Source organism: Leucoraja erinacea, chromosome 26 (genome assembly GCF_028641065.1).
Source record: "Leucoraja erinacea ecotype New England chromosome 26, Leri_hhj_1, whole genome shotgun sequence".
NCBI classification, from domain to species: Eukaryota; Metazoa; Chordata; class Chondrichthyes; order Rajiformes; family Rajidae; genus Leucoraja; species Leucoraja erinaceus.
This window is the reverse complement of record NC_073402.1, coordinates 22,802,122-22,826,122: the sequence shown is the minus strand read 5'-3', so window position 1 is coordinate 22,826,122 and position 24,001 is coordinate 22,802,122. Positions and strand designations below refer to the sequence as shown.

General features: G+C 41.2%; 2 protein-coding genes across 3 annotated transcripts in view; both read left to right on the top strand.

Moving 5' to 3' along the window:
• cnksr1 (connector enhancer of kinase suppressor of Ras 1) overlaps positions 1-2,644 on the top strand; it is a 63,171-nt gene extending 60,527 nt beyond the window's left edge. For both annotated transcript variants that reach the window (XM_055656416.1, XM_055656417.1), the window contains 2 exons: positions 243-430; positions 525-2,644. In XM_055656416.1, coding sequence (XP_055512391.1) covers positions 243-430; positions 525-923 — 587 coding nt within the window. In that variant the 3' untranslated portion in view covers positions 924-2,644. The remainder of the gene's footprint in view (positions 1-242; positions 431-524) is intronic.
• A 62-nt stretch (positions 2,645-2,706) lies between these two features.
• LOC129709812 (cation channel sperm-associated protein 4-like) overlaps positions 2,707-24,001 on the top strand; it is a 62,072-nt gene continuing 40,777 nt past the window's right edge. The window contains exon 1 of the mRNA XM_055656418.1: positions 2,707-6,750. Within this exon, the coding sequence (XP_055512393.1) occupies positions 6,706-6,750 (45 nt within the window). The 5' untranslated portion in view covers positions 2,707-6,705. The remainder of the gene's footprint in view (positions 6,751-24,001) is intronic.

Genomic DNA, 24,001 nt, shown 5'->3' with positions numbered 1-24,001 from the left:
GCAGTCTTTCTGCTCATACTCATTATTACAGTACTAGTAATTAATTATGTAAAATAAACTGACTACTGATATCATCAAACTAAAACTCAACACAAATTAAGACCGAACTTTTGCTCGTCAAACTTTTTTATTAGGCTATCTTTAGCTTTAAGGAACATTCCTTTTCCTTGTGCACAACTGTTGGGTATTGTCAATACTGTTTACTGCACAAAACTCACTGATACTTATGTCCATGTACTTAGAACCCAGCCAGAATTCCAATGACGAATTGGAGGTGTTAATGAAAATGTTAGAGCAAGGTGGGCTGTCATTAATCGGCAAAGAACAACCCTTTCGAAAAGATTATCATCAGTCGTTCATCAGACGAAATAAGAACCCAATTATCAACGAGAAAGTACACAATCTCCGAGCTCTTAAGAGCACACTAAAGGCAAGTGTTTAAATCAGTCCCATTGAAGGATTTATCTGCTTTTTCTTTCTGTTTTGCTGTTGTGGTCACTAACTGATTATCTGACTATTTTTAGGCTAAAATTGTGGATTTGCAATCAATTAACAAGATCCTGGAGGATCCTCATTTGACAGCAGCAAAGTATAGAGTTTGGAAAGAGGGAAATCAGGAACTGCTTGCAGACATCCAGAAAGCTCGGCAGCTTGCAAAGAAAGGACGGAGAGCGAAAGCTGAACATCCGTCAATTCCTGAACAAGACCTGCAACTGGAAGCCGTGGAAAATTCTTTCACTTGGTTTAATACAGGTCAAATATCAACAGAAACATCCATGTCTGTGTTGCATGAACTGGAGGACAACCAAGTTACCTGTTCAGGTAGCACATCTCCGCAATCAGGAACTGGAGAATATGACTGTAAGGAGGGAATGCATACCCAGCAGGACTTGGACATTGACAGGATTCAAAGATGTCCCTAATCCTTCTGTAATTTCACATCCAAGCCACTGATGCCAAAATGAGAGCAGAGCTTGGAATTAGGCACTGTTAATTCAGAAGATGTTTTACCGAAGAGCAAATGTGCTAAACTCTTGTTTTTTTTACCATGCGCATTGACAAGAAATGTAACCCGTTTTAAAATTTTAATTTTAGCAACAAAATTATTCAAATTGGTTAAAAGGGAAGGAAAAGCTATATCTCTGAGTGATTCTGTTGTGTGATTTTTATAAAGAAGCCAAACATTTTATGCACTTACAATAATATATTAGACATGTTTTTAATAATTTCTTTAATATTTGTATGTAACCCAAAATGCACACAAATATAAAGGTACATCCCTCTAAAAAAATTTCAGACATCTTTTTTCTACATTACATATGGGGTCAGGGACTGGCTAGAAATATGTTGGCCTTGTGTGGACACAGCTACACCTAGAACAACAAAGGAAACTGTTCAACTGCATCAGTCTCCCCTGAATATTTCATTCCATCTTTCACTCCAATCTAGAGATTGTCTGCACTGAATCAAAAATATGACTGCCGCTTCCTTTTGCAAAATTGATCTTTCCATGTGCATCTATTGTTAAATGTCTCATTCCCATCAATGTTCTCTTTTTCTGACAATGTTTAGAAAAGAAAAGCTTGTTGGTATTTTCCTCATCCCGTCTCTCCTATTGTGTTCATGCACAACGGGGTCGTGCACTGTGCTTTATTGTTTACCTCAGTTTTAAAATAACTTGATTGATATTTCCTGAGTTTGGGCAATCCTTTTATATGTGGTGACAGTTAATATTTGCTTACGTAGCACTAGGGTGGTGTTCCAAATCAAGCGACTGTGTATATAGATTTGAACACATACTAAAATATTCAGTCATGTCATTCACCTTACATGTACATCTTTGCTGCTGAAGAGTCTACCAAACAACATGGGTAGTGGCTTGAAATTGTGGACAATTTGTTTGCCACTCTTCCCAAAACAAATGCTATTGATTTCTGCCCCATCCCCCTTTATTAATTTATAATGTTGCTATCAGCTTCAGATCATACAGAAACAATTCTGATTACATTAGATATTAAAATCCTGTTGCAAAACCTTCAATTGATATGAATTCTGGAAAAGTTACTTTGTATTTTGGAATTGGTGTCTGATGTGATCTATATCTCAGTTTGAAAGGGTTTAGGGTTGTTTTTAAATCCTTTTTCCCCACAATAGTCATCTATTCAAACTCTGGTTTATTCTGCTTGACGCCAAATCATTACTATTAACTTCTAATGACACTACAATGTCCAATGTACATGTCTATCAAAGTGTACAAAACTATTACTTTCTAACATGACACGAAAATGACCAATATGCACATGTCTTTTCAGTGTCCATAGACTATCTGATAACAGAGAAAATTATAACCTGGCCTGCTCCATCATTTACAGGAACTTCCAGTACATCCTCTGAATTGCAAAATTATTTTCCATCCACAATCCAGCATAGCCAGACAAATAAGAATACTGTGGTAGTCCAGACTGACTATCAGTACAGTTCAAATATCCAACCTAGATTGTTCTTGATCTTACGACTGTGATGTAGATCACTTCTTAACTATTCTTGCTTATCTCTGTAACATCTGTACTTGAATTCCAGATTTTTAAACACGTGGATTGTGGAATCTTAATTAATTTTTAAATAAAATGTTTATTTTAGTGTCTAGCATCCTTTACTTTTAACAGCTATAAGAAAAATAAATCTGCTTTTATTTATATAGATATATAGATATAGATAGTTGCTCAGATAACTGGCTTGGGGGATTACAACGGAAACCGATTGAGGACACAGGAAAAAGTTGAGTTCAGAATGTGAGCATTTGAACATCTTGCCATCAGACCATCGGGAAGCAGACACTTGACAGTAGTAAACCATAGTAGTATTGATGGATAAATAGAGAGAATTGTGTGATGGAGACAAAAGATCTGGAACTGCATGGAGCATGGTGTATGTATTTGGAAATATTAATTGAGCCTTTCCATATCATTATCAGCGACTAGAAAATTACTATTTTCACAGCTGATGAGGCTCAAGGTGCAAGGGACTTTGGGTGAGTAAGAGGGACACAGTTTTGAGTTAGCTGAGGTTTGTGAAAAGTAGTAGAGAAAGCACAGGTTAATTCTTGAAGTTGCAACGTGACTTTAAGTGATGTAGGGTAAAATGCAGAATACATAGGAGTATGAACATAATTTGGCAATGTATTCGAAGTAGTGTAAAAGCTCAGTTTTGCATCCATCAAGACAATTACATTCTAGGTCACCAAAGTAGGTAGCCAGGAAACTGATGGAATTGAAGAATGTAGAACTTATCATTGATTTATTTGGACAACAAGGCGGAGATTATTCAAGAACTTGGTCTGCTGAGCAGTTGAGAGTGGGGCATAATGGTCTCTGCTATAGTACAAATGACAGGGTAAACACTAAAGCTTATTCTAACAGGCATTTATATGAAAAGATCATCCCAGTTTTAAGTGGTACTGAAAGTTTACTGGATGTCAAAATTGACATTTACCAACTTTGTATCGTTTACAGAATTGACGTCCTTGCTTTAACACCATTCCGCTGAGTACTGATTCAACAGAGTGGTGTTGGTCTGGATGTCTGAATATTCGATATGTTTGGGCTGTGGCCTGCAGCTATACAATGGTGACTTTATTACAGCAGTGTGTGAAATGAACCACTGAAGACTGGTGTACAAGAAGGAACTGCAGATGCTGGTTTAAACTGAAGATAGACACAAAAAGCTGGAGTAACTCAGCGGGACAGGCATCATGTCTGGATAGAAGGAATGGGTGACGTTTCGGGTCGAGACACTTCTCCAGATGCTGCCTGTCCCGCTGACGGTGTGAAGACTGGTGCTGGATAAACAGGGACAAGAGGGGTGGCTATTCATCATCGAAGTACTAGTACTGGCAATAACTGGCCCATGTAATGACTGAATCATATGGTCTCTCTCGGCTTGAAGTTGAATCGGTTCATATATGCTGTCACAGCTGACACAACTGTGGATCCTGATCAAAGTTCTTTTATAATTAAAGCAACCGATCCAAAGTGCAGAGACACAGGAAATAAATCTCATAGTAATAGCCTTTGTATCCAGAGGGGCTTGGGGATTAAAATTGAAATCAGAGAAGTGTTTCCGCACTGAGGTGTACTGATGGGTAGAGTGCAAACAAAAATAGAAATGTTGGAAATGCCTGTGGAGAGAGAAGTGTTGTCAGAATCTAATTTATACTTGGAGCAGAGGTATAGCAAATTAATTAAAAATATTTATTGTGTCATATGCAGCTATTTGGCATATTGAGTGTAAAATGGCTCACAGGATAATCCCATTAGTCCCTTCTCTTATTTTCCTGTAACCTCTTCACCCATTCTCTTGTGTGCTCATTAAACCCCCACTATGTTTTCTGTCAGAAACCTACACTAGCGGTAATTTACAGCATGAAATTGATTAGGATATAGGAGGAAACTGGAACACCCAAGGGAAACGTGGTATAAAAATGTGCAAAATACTTCACACCATCTCGGGGAAAGTTGCCAATATAATCAAAGATCACTCACTACCTGATCATTCTTTCTTCTCTCCTTGCGCAAAAGATAGAAAAGCATGAAGGTACATACTACCAGATTCAAGAATAGCTTCTTCCCGATTGTAAACAGACTCTTGACTCGTATATACCAAAGCTGTATTCCCGATCTGCCAATCTACCTCATTATACCCTTGCATGTTTTGTTAACTGGACTTTTGTTTCAGTAGCTGAAAAAAAGTCACACTATACTCTAAATTATGTCCTTTTCCTCTTTAACACTTACCTGATGTACTCCAGTATGAAATGATTTGCCTGGGCAGCATGCAAAATACAACGTTTTCCACCGTGTCTCAGTACATGTAACAATAATAACCAGTACCAATAACAAAGCTTCAGAAGAGAGGAACTGAAACACTTCACAAAACTTTGGGTGAGACGAGGAACCAAATAAGGGAAAGAACCACAACAGTGCTCAGTAGCTCCAAATTGACTGTTCAGATTGCATTCTTCACATGCTTTTGTTTCAAAACAAATATATCTATTTTCCAAAAGGAAAAGAAACAGAAATACATGGGTGGTGTGTTTTGGACAGGTACCTTTAAATGTAATTTAGATTAAAATGCAGTCACCTTTGGAGCCACAGGATCTTATGCTCAGGAAGAAAGAAACTTGGAGTAGTAAGGCCTAAGGACGTTACAGAAGGAACCTCAGTATGAAACTAATGTTGACTGACCCACTGAGGTCTCTCCTGCACTTTGTGTTTCGCTCAGCAAGAAACTCATCTGCCCAAGATCCATAATCTCCAAATCACACATTAGTTTGATATTCACCATTTCTTCACCGTCAAGATCCTGCAAATGCCTCACTAATATTGCAGGGCTGTATCCAACAAACAAAATACTGCAGACCACAAATTAAAAATCTTAAATGTATATAAATTCTAGCCACGTTGCAATTATACCATTCTTATCTTGAAGAATGATTGATCCTATTACTCTCTGGAATCATTGAATAATACTAAATGGTTGCCCATCAATCCTATTTGAGTCTGCATAGCCCAGCAATTTCTGAACACAAGAAAATACTTTCTTCAAAAGTGAGTAAATTGTTGCCAAGCAGATTGGTACTATTAGTGCCAAAAAGGACACATAGTGCTGGAATAACTCAGCGGGTCAGGCAGCATATCTGGAGAACACAGCTAGGTGACATTTCAGGTCAGGACCCTTCTTCAGTGTAAAGTAGGATCCATACTCAAATGTCACCTACCCATGTTCTCCAGGCTGCCTGAATTGCTAAGTTATTCCAGCACCTTGAGATCTTTTTTGTAAATCAGCATCCGCAGTTCCTTATTTCTACTCTTGGTGGCAGGCCCATTGATATCAAACAACCATTGATGCCGGGTGCAAGGGGAACACAACTACCATTGGTGCCATACCCATTGGTACCAGACTAAGACTATCCTAGTGCTAGGCAAATTGGTACCAGACTACCATCAGTGTCAGGCGAAGTGGTACAAAACAACCATTGATGCCAAACTACCATTACCATTATCAATTGTAACAAACTACCATTCGTGCCAGGCTCATTGATAACCAGACTACCATTGATGCCACGCTCAATTGTACCTGACCATCACTGTTGCCAGGCGTGTTGATCTCAGACTGCCATTGATGCAAGGCACAACTGTACCAGACCACCATCGGTGACAAACTCATTGGTACCAGACCACCTTTGGTGCCAGGCTCGTTGGTACCAGACCACCATTGGTGCCAGGCTTGTTGATCCCAGACTACCAATGATTCCAGGCTCAAATGTACAAGACCACCATTGGTGCCAGGCTCGTTGGTACCTGACCAGCATTGGTGCAGGTGCATTGTTAAAGCAACGTTTACGGCCTAACACATTGGTAAAGCTCCATAGATGCTGCTGCACCCGCTGAGTTTCTCCAGCTTTTTTGTGTAACCTCCTCTATGATCTTTGTTGGTGCCCAAGCGCCTTCACTCCCAACACATGTTGTTTCTGAGAGGCCGCCATCGAGGTGTGCGCAGTGTCGGTGAGCGCGGTACATGCGACTTTGGGCGTCACATGTGGGCATTGTGGCGACACAAGGCCGGTAGAATGCTCGCTACGCCGTGGAGTGAGCGGCGCGCCAGCCAGGACCGGGCCTGTGCCGCGGGAAACCAGCCGGCGTGAAAATGTACCTAGCCGGACTGCAGGACCTGAAGAAATACTCCGTTGTGGTGAGTGTGGCAGCCGTCTGTTTCTGTGCTTTTTAGTCCCAAACTACACACTGCGCTCCCAAGCCAAGTCGGGTTGTTTGATGGGTTCTGGGCCCCTCCCATGTACAGGGTGGGTGTGGAGGCCCAGTCCCAACCCACCAGAGTCCAGCCCCTCTCTCGCCACCCAGTCCCTTTATGAACTGTACATATATCAGCCACGTTATTTTGATTATTTCCTGACATTATATGACAAGATGCTAACATTATATTGACACATTTGTTGTTTTGGCTGTTTTACAAGTACTTTAGAATGTGTTAATTGGCTTAAAGGCTGAAATACTTATGAATTGTAGGTGTCTCTTCCCTGAAAAAATGTCTACAATAGATGAATCGATCAACTTTAGTAATCAACCACTTCAAATGAAATGTAAACATTCAACAACATGGCTTTATTTTAAAATATTTTAATTGAATTATATTTTATAGTAGATTAAATATATCTGGTCAAATATACCCACAGGCTTATGTGACTTTTAATTGCAACATGCAACATATTACAGTTGTCAAGTATTCTGACATGTTTTCAGAAGTTCCCAATTGATATAGTAAATAAACGTAGACTATGCTGGAGGTACTCAGCAGGTGAAGTAGTATCTTTAGAAAGATAAACAGGGTTAACCTTTCATTTAAATCTACTGTCATCAAACCTGGGGAAGTGAGAACATGTGTTGGTTAGTACCAGTGGTTACATATAGAAAAAATACCTTTGATATTAAAATATATGATACAGATCAACTAGAGGAAAAGATCTCAGCTCAGAAAATTAAGATACAAAATCAACATGCATGAAGCTATGAAATAAGAAAATATTGATAGGAATAATTTATAGTGCCCTTAGTTTTGTCAGTCTAAATAAATAAGAGAAGGGCAAGTTTAAAAAGTTAATGTAATCATCAAGGAACTTGACAGAACTCACTGATTTGGAAAATATAATGTGGAGAAAAATGTCTACTTGAATGCATTCAAAACATGTTTCTATAACACTAGACTGATAAGTGTTTTCAACTGTTTTAGAAATACATTATCCAAATAGACATGATTAATTACCAATCATATTAGAAGAAAAGGGGTCTGCTGAATGTTATATTAAATATGAGAATTATTTAGTTGAGTGAAAATTAGTCTTAGATTTAAACAAAGCCAGTCATAGAAATATGAATGATTGAGATAGCTGAAATAGACTGTGAAATTAGATTAAATTATGCAGAATAATGTCTCCAGCAGAATATGCTGGAGACACTGACAGGTCAGGCAGCATCTATGCACAAATAAGCAGAGTTTGCATTTCAGGTGAAAACAGAGATACAACTGAATTAATTAACTCAGATATACTCTAAATTGATATCAAAAACTATAAGTCGGTAAACTGTATTAGGCAATTCAAAATTTTCAACAAATATACATTCCATGATAAATGAGAAACTACAATGGAAAAGTAATATATCTGCAACTAATGAATGAAGTGAAAGATATTGTCAGAAAAGGAGCAAGACTGAGGATTATGAGGTTTTTTTTTTAATTGGCAAAGAATGACATAAAAATAAGATGGGAGCATAAAATGGTTAATTTTTGAGAAACATTCTGAAAGCATTTATGGTAAGGAAGAAATTAATGAATACAAACATGTGCCTTTAGAGATAGAGACAGAAATAATTATATGGTGAAATTGCAGAAGCATGAAACATTGTACCTGTCTAAAAGAGGAAGGCACAAAAGGTATTTTAAGTTGTGGAAAAACAATTATCCAATGTGTGATTAATGAATGGAAAATTATTAATAAAAAATATCCTGGAGTGAACAAAGGGCTAAATATTGACTAATTTCTGAACCTGACATTCACATTTAATGGCTACCTTGAATTTGTTTTTCAAAAATATGTAGAGAACACTTGACCTACAGCATTCCAGAAAGGAGGACGGATAAACTATTAACTGCAGGACTGCTAGCTTGACATCAGTAATAATTAAAAATAGTTAAAATACATTGATAAGATGTTGTAGAACAGCACTTTGAAGTATTCAGTATAGTTATGGAGAGTTAACATGACTCAGTGAAAAGGAAATTGTGTTTGATAAATTGGAAAGTGTTTTGAGGTGCAACTAGCAGTATAATATGGAATTAATGAGTAGTGAATTTACATTCTGTTAGCCTTTGATAAGGTGCCACACAGGATTCATGCGCAAAATTAAGACTCATGGGATTCAGTGTTTTTACCAATGACAAATTGGGGGCACAAGAAACTGCAGATGTGGAATCAAGAGCAAAACACAAAAGTGCTGAAGGAACTCAGGAACTCAGCAGATCAGGCAGCATCTGTGGAGGGAATAGACAGACGACGTTTCTGCAGAAAAGTCCTGACCCGAGACGTCGTCTGTCCATTTTTTCACCCAGATGCTGCCTGACCAGCTGATTCCCTTCAGCATTTTGCATTTGACTTAAATTGGAGATTGGTTCAATGACTGAAACTAAGATAGTACTGAAATGAATGGGACATTTTTGAATTGGTTGGCTGCAAAGCAACAGTGCCACGACATCAGTCTATGTTGTGACTTGGAGGTCAGAATGTTATATATTCAGGATTACGAACAGTAAGAAGCTTGGTGGGAAAATATAACACTGAGAAGGACAGAAACAACTATGAAGGAAGATAATATGGATAATATTCTGCACAGATACAGCAGACAGAATATAATCTGGAGAGATGTGAAATGATAGGAAGACTGGAACAAATGAATAAAAGGAATAAAATTAGTAAATGTCACTATCCAGCAGGATGTAGGGCACCCTGTACGATAAATTGTCTGCATGGACTTGTGATAGGCCGGTCTGGAGGATGAAGTCACATGGGATACAAATTTGACCTTGTCACCGAAGCAGAGGGTGATGGGAGGGGGATGTTTTTCTGACTGGAGGTCTGTGATCAGTGGTGCTCCACAAGGACCAGTGCTAGGGGCTCAGTTTGTAATATGTATCAAGGTCTGTAGGAAAGAACTGCAGATGCTGTTCAAAATGAAGGTAGACACAAAATGCTGGAGTAACTCAGCGGGACAGGCAGCATCTCTGGAGAGAAGGAATGGTTGACTTTTCGGGTCGAGACCCTTCTTCAGACTGATGTTAGGGGAGTGGGCGGGACAGAGATAGAATGTAGTTGGAGATAGTAAGACTGGTGGGAGAACTGGGAAGGGCAAGGGGATGGGGAGAGAGGGAAAGCAAGGGCGATTTGAAGTTAGAGAAGTCAATGTTCATACCGCTGGGGTGTAAGCTACCCAAGTGAAATATGAGGTGATGTTCCTCTTAATTTGCGATGAGCCTCACTCTGATAATGGAGGAGGCTCAGGACAGAAAGGTCTGATTGGGAGGGGGGGGTTAAAGTGCTGAGCAATCGGAAGATCAGGTCGGCTAAGGCGGACTGAACGGATGTGTTCAGCGAAACGATCGCCGAGCCTGCGCTTGGTCTCGCCGATGCACAGGAATTGACACCTGGAACAGCGGATACAGTAGATGAGGTTGGAGGAGGTGCAGGTGAACCTCTGCCTCACCTGAAAATACTGGGTAGGAAGGTACGAGTTGACCAGGCAGTTGCGGAGGGAACGGTCTCTGGAAAGCAGAAAGGGGTGGAGATGGGAAGATGTGACCAGTAGTGGGATCCCGTTGGAGTTGGCGAAAATGTTGGAGGATTTATTATGTATGTGACAACTGATGGGGTGGAAGGTGATGACAAGGGGGACTCTGTCCTTGTTACGAATGGGGGGGAGAGGGAGCAAGAGTGGAGCTACGGGATATCAAGGAGACCCTAGTGAGAGCCTCATCTATAATGGAAGAGGGGAACCCCCGTTTCCTAAAGAGTGAGGACATCTCCGATGCCCTGGTATGAAACACCTCATCCTGGGCGCAATGCTGCGTAGACGGAGGAATTGGGAGTAGGGGATAGAGTCTTTCGATCTCTGTCCCGCCCACTCGCCTGAGGAAGGGTCTCGTCCCGAAACGTCACCCATTCCTTCTCTCCAGAGATGTATCAAGGTCTTATTTGTAAGTGGAGATATGACTTGGGAGGAGAATAAGGCCATTCAGACCATCGAGTCTATCCCACAAAACTTAATTAAATTTCATTCCCCAGCTGCCATGGTGAGATTTGAATTCATGACAGTGGATCAATGACCCAGAACTTTGGCTGTTGATCCAGTGCCTTAACCACTGTGCTACCTCAACCCTGATGTGATAATTGGTGGAGTTGAGGGTAGCAAGGAAAGTTATTAAAACGATACAGCAGGATATAAATCAGTCAGAGTTTTGGGCAGAGAACTATCAGATAGTCTTTAATCTGGACAAGTGTGAGGCGTTGCATTTTGGGAGGTCAAGTGCAAGAGGAAGATGTGTGTGTGTAATTTATAAAGTTATGGGCCTGTCCCACTTAGGCGACATTTTAGGCGAGTGTAGGAGACTCTGCGCTCTCCACATGGTCGCCACATGTTTGCTGGAGGTCTCTGGTGAGTCTCCTTCATGATCTCGAGGAGTTCCCGCATTCTGGGAACTGGTCGCGGTTCAGTATGCTTGCCTCAAATTTTTTAACATGCTGAAAAATTTTCTGCGACCAGAAATTGGTCGCCATGGATATAATCGATAATCCTGTAGTCGCAGGTGCAGTTGTAGTGGGGTTGCCATGCAGTTATAGGTGGCTGAGGTAGTCGTAGGTAGTTTTAGTTCATTGCCTTTGCTGACCGGTCATTTTCATTGGCTCATTGGGGGAAAAAAACGTAAGCAGAAGTTTTCAGAACCAAGGATATCCGACGGGTAATGTTAAATGTCTGCCGAACTTCACAGCTGTGTATCTCTGGCTTATTAAAAGGTCTGGCTTCTTAAAAGTTGTCTCCATTCCTTCAACCTCCCCTGTCTTCCCCCCTTCTCCCACGCTTCTCCCACGCTTCTCCCCTCCCCCTCCTGCTCTTTTAAAGGAATTACCGTACACTGTGCTAGCCGTCTTAATTACAGCACCAACCTTCCTTTCATCACGGTGTGTGTCTGTATCGCCTTGGCTTTGCACCCTGTGAATTTCAGACAGCGCTTGCCCTGGCCCCCGCCTTTGCGATGTGTTTGTGTGTATGTGTGTTCCACTCTGACACTCGCCGTTCCAGTTCCCGGTTTTTCAGGCGACTGCTAGCAACCTGACAGTTGCCAGCAGCCCGCTGAAAAATCGCCTAAAGGGGCTGTCCTACTGCGGTGACCTAATCTGCGAGTTTAGAGGAGTTTGCCCTCGACTCAAACTCGCAGCATGGTCGACACGTGGTCCTAGGAGGTCCTATAAGGTCACTGGAACTCTCCTTCATGCTCGAGGGAAGTTCCCGCATACTCGCAGCCTCAGTTTGGTCGAGGAAAATTTTTTAGCATGTTGAAAAATTTTCTGCGAGTAAAAATTGGTCAGCATGGTTCTTTTTAACTCGTAGTGCAGTGGAGTGGGGTCGCTGTGTAGTTACAGGCAGTCAAGGGCAGCTGTAGGCAATCACCTTTGCTGACCGGGCATTTTAATTGGCTCATTGGAGTTTACAGGACCAAGGAAACTGACCGGTAGGTTAAATGCCCGCTAAACTTTAATATAAGTTGTTTGCCTTCTTAGAAGTGTCTCCCCCCCTTCTCTCCTCTTCTTTTCTCTTCTCTCCTCTTTTCTTCTCTCCTCTCTCTCCCCTTCTCTCCCCTTCTCTCCCCTTCTCTCCCCTTCTCTCCCCTTCTCTCCTCCTCTCCCCCTCTCTCCCCTCCCCCCCCTCCACGCTCTCTAAAGGACTTCCCGTACACTATGCAGCTGTCTTTTACCTTCCTGTTCATCGCGGGTGTGAATTTCAGACAGCGCTACCCTGCTTTCCCTGGCCCCGCCTTTGCGATGTGTGGGTGTGTGCGGTCGGTCGGTCGATCCAGCTCACGATTTCATCGCTGACAGGTTGATCCAGCTCGAGGTTTTCCAGGTGAGTGCCCTCGAGCTTGAAGGTCGAAGGCACTCGCTGTAAAGTCGCATCAGTGGGACAGCCCCTTAAGTGGGACAGGCCCATTATGTATTTCTATAATTTCATGTAATTTTTAGTTGACTTGTTTCATTGATTTAAAAAATATATTTCTGAATGTTGAGAGCATTCACAAACTTAATTTCCATAATGGTTTTAAAACATAGCCCATGCTAAGTTGGGTGCAGGTAGATGACAATTTTTTTTCAGCTGGTTTGCCAGCAAGGTCTAATCTGGCCATGAGCTGCATTGTGGCATGCAAGGAAGGAAGGAAGGAAGGAAGAAGGCCCTTTCATTTGGATAAGGGAAACTTTGGCAGCAAGGCAGCTCCAGTAAAGACACCTGTCCTGACAGCATTGATGAGTGGCAAGCGCACACCGTTTGCTGCTGGCTGCAAGGTTTGGCCCACAGAGAACTCGGACATTAGAAACAAAAGCTTCAGGATAGGTAGTTGGTCATCCTTTGATGAGAGGAAGCTTTTTCACTCAATGGGTTAAATCTATTCTACATGCTCAGCGCATGTGTTTATTAAGGGCAGATAAATAGATGTTTGGGCACCAACCAATTCAATGGATACATGTATAGGGAAGGAAAGTGGAGTTGATTTAGATATTATCTATAATTTCATTCATCACATGGTCGACTGTTCCTATTCCTTAGCTAGTTCAGCTCTTGCTCATACATTTTTCATTTCCTTCGCCCCTCCTACTGAGCCATAAGGTCTGAAATTATTTATAATGTTCAAAAGTTAACATTTTACATCGAAATTCTGGCATATGTTTCAGTTTTTAATTTTACTATTGCCTTTTTTTAATGTAGCTTGGTATTGAAAGAAGGGAGCATAGATTAGGGGTGGCACACTTACACACTAGTAGAGCTGCTGCCTCACAGCACCAGAGACCTGAGTTCGATCCTGACGGTGGAATAGATATTAGTAAAAGTAAATCTCCATGGAATCAAAGGAACATTAGGAGTATGGATGTAAAACGGGATTGAGGAATAGAATGTGAGAATATTGGCAATGTTTTCTTTCAGACTGGAGAATGATATGCTGTGGTGGTCCTTAGGGTTTAGTATTAGAAACAATGTCCTTTTTTCTGGAACCTGCATATACAGGGGACAATTTCTGCGTATAAGGGGATGAAGTTATAGTTAAAGAATAACATGGACATAAAAATAGTGAAATGAACATTCACAAGGTTGATTAAATTTAACATTAGAGTATGAAGAGATATGTTTAGGAAGGAAGAATGACGAGCGGCAATAGTATTTTTATTATGTGTGTCTCACCTCTCCCCTTCTCTTTATACTGGCTACCTTGTCTCGCCACTCACCGTCCTAATGCAGGGTCTCAACCTGGAACATTGACAATTATTTCCCCCATAAGATGCTACTAATTCCTCCAGCAATTTGTTTTATGCTCCAGATTCCAGTATGTGCAGTCTCTTGTGTTTTCATTAAATAAATGTTATAGGTTTACCATGGGCTTCACAAGCAGAAACCTAAGGATGTGTGTACAGGAATCTTTGAGGGTGACTTAAGTACTCAACATGAAAATATAATTTAAATAGAATGTGCGATATTTGGCTTGAAGATGGCCGGGAGGGGAGAATGGGGAATGTACTTTTTTTTCTTCAAGCCTATCTCTCATCGCCTCCGAATTCTCTATAATTTAACGAGTACTAATATTTCTTTGTTCTGATGAATGATTAGCAACCTGAAGCTTAAACACCGATACTTTTGGACCCACTAGGTATTTCCAGCATTTTCTATCTTTATTTAAAATAAGCTGGTATTTCATTTAAACTGTGGTCTCAGGAAGAATAGCAAAGCTTTGGGATGGGTTGAGGAGGGATTAATTAGATCTCAAAATCATATATTTTGATGGAGTATTTCCAGGCCAAGAGATTTGGATAGCCATAGGAATCAAATTTAAGACAATTGCCAATTAAAACCCAAATGACACGACAAAACCATTTTATACACAGTTGAAATTCACTGTGAAAGGATGGTGGAAATCGACTCAATGATGATGTTAACAGTGCAGTCAATAATCAGGAGAAATGGAAAACTGAAGTAGAGGATTATGGATTGAATTATAATTGAATAGCTCAAATAAAATACTAACACAGACATGAATCGTCTTGTGCACCGATTCTGCTTATGAATTTGTGTTGGTTTGTTGTCTGCTGTTTGATAAAACTCTTCCGAAAGCCCATGAGATGTATAACTATGTTAAAGATGCTTTATAAATGTAAATTATTTTGTTGTGCTGAAGCACATTAAAGAACCAATATTTCAATCCACGAAGTTTTTGCATTTATCTCTTGAAATTGGATGTGCTGTAGTGCCGTGAATGTTTCAGTGCAGATAATTTCCATTTGAAATATTTGGATGTGGGTGTGTTTTGGTGACATTAGTGTCATCTGCATAATGCAGCTGGACTATTGATGTTTACTAATCTGGAGCACAGTCTCCATAAATTGAACAGTTTCCCTTTATTTCTGAAATTGGCTCAACTCCTATGGCCAGTTTGGATATGAGAAGCAACATTGCAGCAAAATAAATTGAGTAAAGCACTGAGGCGATGGTGCGGCCAGTATTCATCGTGAGTGGTTTTGTTGAAGACTGATTGGCTCATATTACATCTTGAGTACTGTCATGGATCAAAAGTAAAAGAGAGACGATTGTGGCAGCTCAATTTGAGGAGAGTGTTCTACAGCCCATCACAGTCAATGGAGTGAAAGGCTTTGGTGAGGTGGAAAGTGATTTTGCATAGAGGCAAATTCAGCCAGAGGTCATAAGATCACAAGCAGAATTAGACCATTCAGCCCATCAAGTCTACTCCGCCATTCAATCATGGCTGATCTATCTCCCCCTCCTAATCCCATTCTCATGCCTTCTCCCCATAACCTCTGACACTCATACTAATCAAGAATCTATCTATCTCTGCCTTAAATATATCCACTGACTTGACCTCCACAGCCTTCTGTGGCAAATAATTCCACAGATTCATCAGCCTCTGACTAAAGAAATTCTCCTTCCTAAAAGAACATCCTTTAATTCTGAGGCTATGACCTCTAGTCCTAGATTCACCCACTAGCGGAAACATCCTTTCCACGTCCACTCTATCTAAGCCTTTCACTATTCTGTACGTTTCAATGAGGTCCCCCCTCATTCTTCTAAACTCCAGCGAGTACAGGCCCAGTGCCGTCAAAAGCTCATCATGTGTTAACCTACTCATTCCTGGGATCATTCTTATAAACCTCCTCTGGACCCTCTCCAGAGCCAGCACATCCTTCCTCAGATATGGTGCCTAAAATTGCTCATAATATTCCAAATGCGGCCAGACCAGCGCCTTAAAGAGCCTCAATTTTATATTCCTGTTTTTGTATACAAACCCTCTCAAAATAAATGCTAGCATTGCGTTTGCTTTATTTACTACCGATTCGACTTGCAGATTAACTTTTTGGGAATCCTGCACGAGCAGTCCCAAGTCCCTTTGCACCTCCCATTTCGGGATTCTTTCCCCATTTGGAAAATAATCTATGCCTTTATTCCTGTTTTTCTTGGATTTGTAGTGCAGTGTGGATTATGTCTACATGTCTCCAGACAGAATCTACACTGTGATTCAGGAAGGTCTGTAGCCACTGAGAGGAGGCATTTGAAGAGGATAAAGTACTGACTTTCCCATTTGTGGAAAGTGAAAGCCTCTGTGCAATTGCTACTGTCGGAATTGCCTGCTTCCTTGAACATGGTCAAAATTATAGTAGTGATGGGCCTCTGGAATATCATCTTCATCCCAGATGTGGGTGATGAGGCTGTGGACTTGTGACTGAAGCTCTTGTGGCTGATTTGTTTTTAATGTCATTGGGGATGATGATGATTTATCTGCTCCTGAGGCCTTGTTTCCTTTCCCCTTGGAATGTAGCTTCCTTGATTTTGTGTTAGTTCAGCATTGGCAGCAGGGCTGGCAAGGATAACTAGCTGTGGGGTGAAGATAATTCGTTCATGCCAAAGATATAGTTGTGCTTGAGGTCTTCAAAATCTTCCTTTCAGTGAATGTTGACTGCCTCTCTGTCCCATAGCCGTGGAAGTTTGGGCCATAGATGGCTTTTATCGCACTAACAAACCTATACAAGTCATCACTTATCAGTAAGCTGATGAGCATTAAGTGCACACTACATCCAGTATTTATAGCTTAGATCCTATGGGTGGGGCTTTGCTGCGTCTCTGCTTTCATGTGCCTGTAAATTCAAACAAGGTGAAGCTTCCAATCCAGAATATATATATGAATATTTGTCAAACCTCGATAAACAAAGGGTGAAATGTTACTGGGTTTGACATTGTCTCTAGCTTCACTGTGCCATATTTTCTGTGTTTTATTTTGTGATATGAATATAAAAATACCATTTAGCCTCTGGAGCCTGTTATGCTACTCTGTTCACAATTCTATGATGTCCCTTTGATCTACCCTGTGCGTAGATTATCACTGCTTCCTCCAACTTTTGCTGTCTTGTACCCTTTACATCAAAGGGAGCCTTCTGATCTAAAAAAAAAGTCGTAAAATTTTTCTTGCATTAAAACAATGTTCACATTCTATCCAACTGTGGTTCAAAAAACTCTTCAAAACCCAAAGCAAAATATGTTAGCATCAGTTCCAAAACTCTGTTAATGAGCTCCCTTATGTAATGATAGAGCTTAGGGAAGGATGCACTTCAGGAATTGAATTTCCAACCCTTTCCTCCTTTCTTTTCAGCTCTGACATCTGGAAGTAGTCCTTGGTGGATCATGACACGAGCCAATCAATACCCTTTCAGCTCTGAATAATGCTGACAAAAGAATAAATACACAAAACAGTGTTGAGAGGGGATGTAGAGTCTTCTAAGGGTCAAAGCAACATTTGCAAAATTGTGATAAACATTTTGTATGGGAAGTGGGCACTTTGTGGAAAGTAGTTGCCAATAAGGAATCCGTAAGGGTGCGACTACCCTCTTTGAATGGCTTGCACCGCACCCAAATGTCCCTTCCAAAAAGTTCATGTTCTTTAATTTACGATTAGAGCTAGTTTTGACTTCTGGATTGCAACAGGGCACCAGTGAGTGAAATGTGGCATGTCAGCAGATAAGCCTGCAAGTTTCTTCATCCTGACTTTGAGGGCATCGCAGATACTGGTGTTTTCCACTGATAGAGTCATACAGCATGGAAACAGCCCTTCAGCCCAACTTGCCCATGCCAACCAACATGCTCATCTAAATTAGAACCACCTGCCTGCTTTTGGCCCGTATCCCTCTAAACGTACCCTTTCCATGTACCTGTCTCAATGTTTCTTAAATGTTGCGAAAGTACCTCCGGCAGCTTGTTCCATACACACATCACCCTTTGCGTAAAAAAAGTTACCCCTAAGATTGCCATTAAATCTTTCCCCCCTTGCCTTAAACCTATGTTCTCTGGTTCTAGATTCCCCTACTCTGGGTAAATGTGTGCATTTACTCAATCTATTCCTCTCATGACCTTGTACACCTTTGTAAGATTGCCCCTCACCCCTCAATTTTCTATCCATTCCGCTATCTCTCCTTAGATTCCATACAATCCAACCTTCCAGAGCAGCCTACCACGTGGAATCTTGTGGAATGCCTTACTGAAATACACATATATAACAGCCACAGCTCTGCCTTTATCAACCTTTTTGGTCACATCTTCAAAAAACTCGATCAGGTTCGTGAGACACAACTTCTCTCGTACAAAACCATGCTGACCATCCCTTATCAGCTCTTGTCCATCTTATCCCTTAGAATACTCTTTAGTAACTTTCCAACCACAGATGTTAGGCTCACTGACCTGTAGTTCCCTGGCTTTTCCCTGCAGCCCTTCTTGAATAGAGGCACAACATTTGCCACCCTCCAATCTTCTGGCCCTTCACCTGTGTTTAATAACGACTCATAAATCACAGCTAGGGCACCTGCAATCTCCTCTCTAGCCTCCCACAGTGTCCTCGGATATATCTAATTAGGTGCGGGTGATTTGTCTACCTAAGCACCTACTGTTTGAAATATATCTTGCAGCAAATCCATACCACATTAACCATGAAGGTAAATTACCTACAAACAATTGCAAAATCAGTTAATGTCACATTAACATACATTTTGTCTGTACTGAGCCCGTTTTCGATATTGTGCTGAATGATTTCTGTTCCTATGAATTTAAAAAATACTATTATTTGAAAGCTGAAAATCCTGCATGAGTACAGAGAACATTCATTTTGCAAACATTAAACTTATTGAATGTAGGTGATTCCGCTCAAGAATGAATAAGAGCTATCATTATATTCCAGAGCTATACATTAAGGAAAATAGCAAGCTTTTCTATTGGAAGAGTAAAGTTAGATGTAACCTGGACATTACCATGGACTGGCTTTAAGCTAATGGAGTGGCCAATCTATTTTGCAGCAATACCTAGTTTCTATTAACAGTCTGTTAATTAGCTTAAAAAAGATGCAGTGCTAGAATTATTCAGACTAATGTATTTTTTGTAAAAACAGCATCTGCAGTTCCGTGTGTAAATTAGCTTAGCAGTTATGGCAGTGGAGTGGTACCTTATGGCTTCTGATTTTAGCCCATGATAAACTCTGAAATAAAATTTAGCAAGCTGCTCATTTTTATGCTGACACAATGGTGCAATGGTAGAGTTGCTGCCTTACAGTACCAGGGACCCAAGTTTAATCCTGACTATGGGTTCTGTTTAAACGGAGTTTGTACGTTCTCACTATGACCGCTTGGGTTTTCTCCGGGTGTTCCAGTTTTCTACCACATTCCAAAGACTTACATGTTTGTACGTTAATTGGCTTTCCATAAATTGTAAATTGTCCCTAGTGTGTAGGATAGTGCAAGTGAACTATCGCTGGTTGGTGTGGACTTACAAGAGCCTGCTTCCATGCTGTATCTCTAAAGTTTAAAGTAAAGACTGGTAAAATATAACCATGAAAGGCTTCCTGTTGTATTGTACTCCACTCTACCCAATGTGCTACCAAGTGGACATTTAAAGCTCTCTGAGGCAACCGAGCAACGGCAATACTAGGGACCGAGGATCTAGTGGGAGGGAGGGAGGAACTGAGAGTAATCCACATTTGTCAGGAAATGGTGTTAGGTAAACTGTTGGGACTGAAGGCAGATAAATCCCCAGGGCCTGATGCTCTGCATCCCAGATTACTCAAGGAGGTGGCCCTAGAAATCGTGGATGCATTGGTGATCATTTTCCAATGTTCTCTCGACTCTGGACCCTCTGGATTGGACAGGATTGATGCAGGAAAATGTTCCCCATGTTGGGAGAGTCCAGAACCAGGGGTCACAGTTTAAGAATAAGGGGTAGGCCATTTAGGACTGAAATGAGGAAAAACTTTTTCAGCCAGAGAGTTGTGAATCTGTGGAATTATCTGCCACAGGAGGCCAATTCACTGGATGTTTTGCACAAGGGTGTTAGATTTATCTCTTTGTGCTAACAGATTCAAGGGATATGGGGGAAAAACAGGAATGGGGTACTGATTTTGGATGATCAGCCATGATCATATTGAATGGCGGTGCTGGCTCGAAGGACCGAACGGCCTATTCATGCACCTATTTTCTATGTTTCTACTCACATCAGGACTAAATCCTGTCTCCACCTTCTCCACCAGCTAAAGATAACCAAGAACAAATTTAAAAGAATGACTTGGGTATTGATTGTATTGCCCAATGTTTCCTGCAAGCTGCCAAAAACTAAACATGCTGAAACCATTTAAAAATGAGGTGCAGTTTTGCTAAATAATGAATAGATGTTAGCCTTGCATGAATTTTTAAGCAATAAGGCAAATCCCATTAGGCAGGTGACAGCTTGTCTATATTAACTGCCATTTCAGTTGATTTACTACAATTCTGTAGGTCAGCCAATATTCTTACATGACCAGAATGCATTTGACTAAACGCATCCATATATTCCTCCATTGGCTATAGAATGCAGAGCTCTTCACGCTGAATTGGTGAACGCTGCACGCTGAACGTATGCTTTCTTGGAATTGGTAACAATTGAACTTATTCACACCCTGTCGAGATCATATCTCAGTGGTCCAGAGATTCCATTGTGTGAAGCATTTATTTTGTGCGTTCACACTTGAATTGAAGGATAAACTTGATTGTGAAATGTGATCAGGTCTACCTGATATGGGTATTACACAACATAACTGAACCAATGCACGCAGGAACCTAGTTCGTGTATACGACTGTCTGAGGAGCATTGAATCTTGACCCTAGTCGCTGCTTTCAGAGTTCTGTCATCTTCTGTGGCAGGCGCTAGTTGTGCGCCTGTGCCCTGGCTGCTCTGTAGAGAAAACGATCACTGTTACCTTCAACTTGATATCCTCTAAATCATGTCAGGCAGCCATAGCTAATATATTGTCACAATTGCCAGTTAAAAGCTCACTGCTTCTAATTGTCCTGAGGATACTGAACATTGGCCTCTGCTTGATCACTAAAGACACTGATTATAAATTAACATGCTACATTGACAATCCTTTGAACTATCCTGACCTAATGCCTACAGCAGGTGCCATTCCCAATTGTACTGCGGTAGCTTGCAAGAGCTTCACATCACAAGCGGAGGAATTGATCTGTATAACTACAAAGGCAATGGCTTTGGTATTTAGGACAGTCAAAGTTGATGCGAGGTTGCTTAATTCATTATGTAGACTTGCATTTTTTCCTTGTTTAAAAGGGGCAAGATTGGAGCTGCTATCAATAGTACAAAAATGTCATCTTCTCTAAACCTGCAGCAGGTTAGGCAAGGTCACCTAGATGAATCAACTTTGGACTGCAACATCTGTCAGAACTCGTGTGTTGACAGTTCAGATTCAGATTCAGAAAACTTTATTGTCTGTCGTAACAGAAAATCTTCTTTGACGTGGCTCAACATACAGACAGGACAATGTACTGATAAGCAGTCATACAACACAGATTTCTGCGAGCACACCCAGTGTGTATCGATCTTAAAAGCAAATATAAGATTAAAAACTGTAAAAATAGACAAGATAAAAGTTGTGGATACGTGTAAAGTGACAATGCGTCAGGGTTAATTTGTCCATTGTTCATTTTTTATTTAAGCTGTTTATGGCAATGGGTATGAATGAGTTTTTGTGGATGTTTTTCTTGGATAGGGGGACTTTATATCGGCGGCCTGATGGCAGAAGTTGGAAAGACTTGTGCAGGGGGTGGGTGGGATCCTGTGTAATGAGATTGGCTTTCCTTTTAACTGCCTGGGTGTGGAGTACTGATAATTGATTTTGAGTTTTGCCAGTTATTTTGCTTGCCTGATTGATGATCCGGGAAAGCTTTGATTTGTCTTTGACAGAGGTGAGGGTGAACCAGGATGTGATGTTAAAGGTGAGTACAGATTCTATAAGTGATTTATAGACAGCTGTTAAAATGTCGTGTCTGACATCAAAGCTCCTGAGTTTCCTCAGCAGGAACAGGCGTTGCTGTGCCTTCTTGTACACAGAGTCTGTGTGCTGGGAGAAGGACAGGCGGGTGTCAATCTCTGTGCCCAGGTATCTAAAGGCCTCTACCTGCTCAACTGTCTGCCCATTCAGCCTCAGAGGTTCAAAGAGAGGTTGGGGGGGAAGATGTTCGCCTCCCCCCACAACACAGCTCCTTGGTCTTGGAGATGTTAAGCTCCAGAGAGCTCTCTTTGATCCACAGCATCAGGGTGTTGACCTGCTGATAGTAGGCAGCCAGAGAAGTGTGATCCTTGATGTGGGCCACCAGGGCCATATCGTCTGCATACTTAAAAAGGGAAATGTCACTGTTATTGTTTGTTATGTTGTTTGTGTAGATGGAAAATAAAATCGGTGATAAGACATAACCCTGGGGGACACCAGTGTTTAAAATCATGTGGTACACAAAAAAGCTGGAGAAACTCAGCGGGTGCAGCAGCATCTATGGAGCGAAGGAAATAGGCAACGTTTCGGGCCAAAACCCTTCTTCAGACTGAGGCCTGGATTTAAAACCATTTACCACCACATGCTGAGGCCGGTCCTGCAGAAAGTCTTTTATCTACAGGATAAGTGATGGGTTGACTTGTAGATCCAGAAGGCGGTTGCAAAGTGTGACCGTGTTAACTGTGTTAAAAGCTGAAGAAAAGTCCATAAATAAAATCCGTGTGTGGAGAGTCCAGCTGTCTGCTAACTGTGTCCAGGAGAGTCAAACCGGCATCCTCCACCCCACGCCTTGCCTTATAGGCAAACTGGAGTGGGTCAAGCCTGTTGTTATCCATGAGAACAATGACAACATGGCAATGGAAATAAACTGCTGGAGAAATTTAGCGGCATCTGATGCAGGGTGGGACTCCGCTTGAATCAGCAACCATCTCTCGACATAAAACATCAACCATCCTTCTGCCTCCACAGATGCTGCCTGACCCACTGAGTTTCGTCAGCATTGTGTTTATTGCTTCAGATTCCAGTAGCCGCAGTCTTTTGTGTCTCAAAATTCTAGTATTTGCAGCACTAAAACCACAAATGGTATCATCACAAAGACACCAGATTGGAACATTACGCACAAAGTGAAAATGTTCAGGGACAAGGCATCAGCAACTCCAACAATCCGAAGGAGGTCGGACAATTTCAATGACATACCTGCCTCGATACAGTCTGAGCTAACGCGCATGATTTTGAATAAAGTGTTCCTCGGGCAATACTCAAACATTGGCTATTTTCCACCTGTGTTGCAGTGGCTAATTGGATTTACAAGAGTTATATTGAGTTAGTCAATACTACCACGATGGAAAGAATGAGTTTCATACTTTGTGCAAATCCATATGCAAGGAAGAGAGACATATAGTGAGTGCTTTATCATTTGCGTTTATGATTTGTCTCATACTAAAGGTGTTACATTGGAGCAATGAGAAGACCATACTGGCTCAGTTCCCCCAGTGCTATATTAGCAGATTAGTAAGGGTGTCAGGGGTTATGGGGAGAAGGCAGGTGAATGGGGTTGGGAGGGAAAGATAGATCAGCCTTGATTGAATGGCAGTAGACTAGATGGGCCAAATGGCCTAATTCTGCTGCTAGAACTTATTAGTCAGTTGTAAGTAGAGTACTATATGTGTTGGCAGATGACAATTGTTCATCTTGTACCATGTTCAACTCACTTGAACATCCTATGACCGTGGGACAGTTCTGCCAAAATCACTCCTAC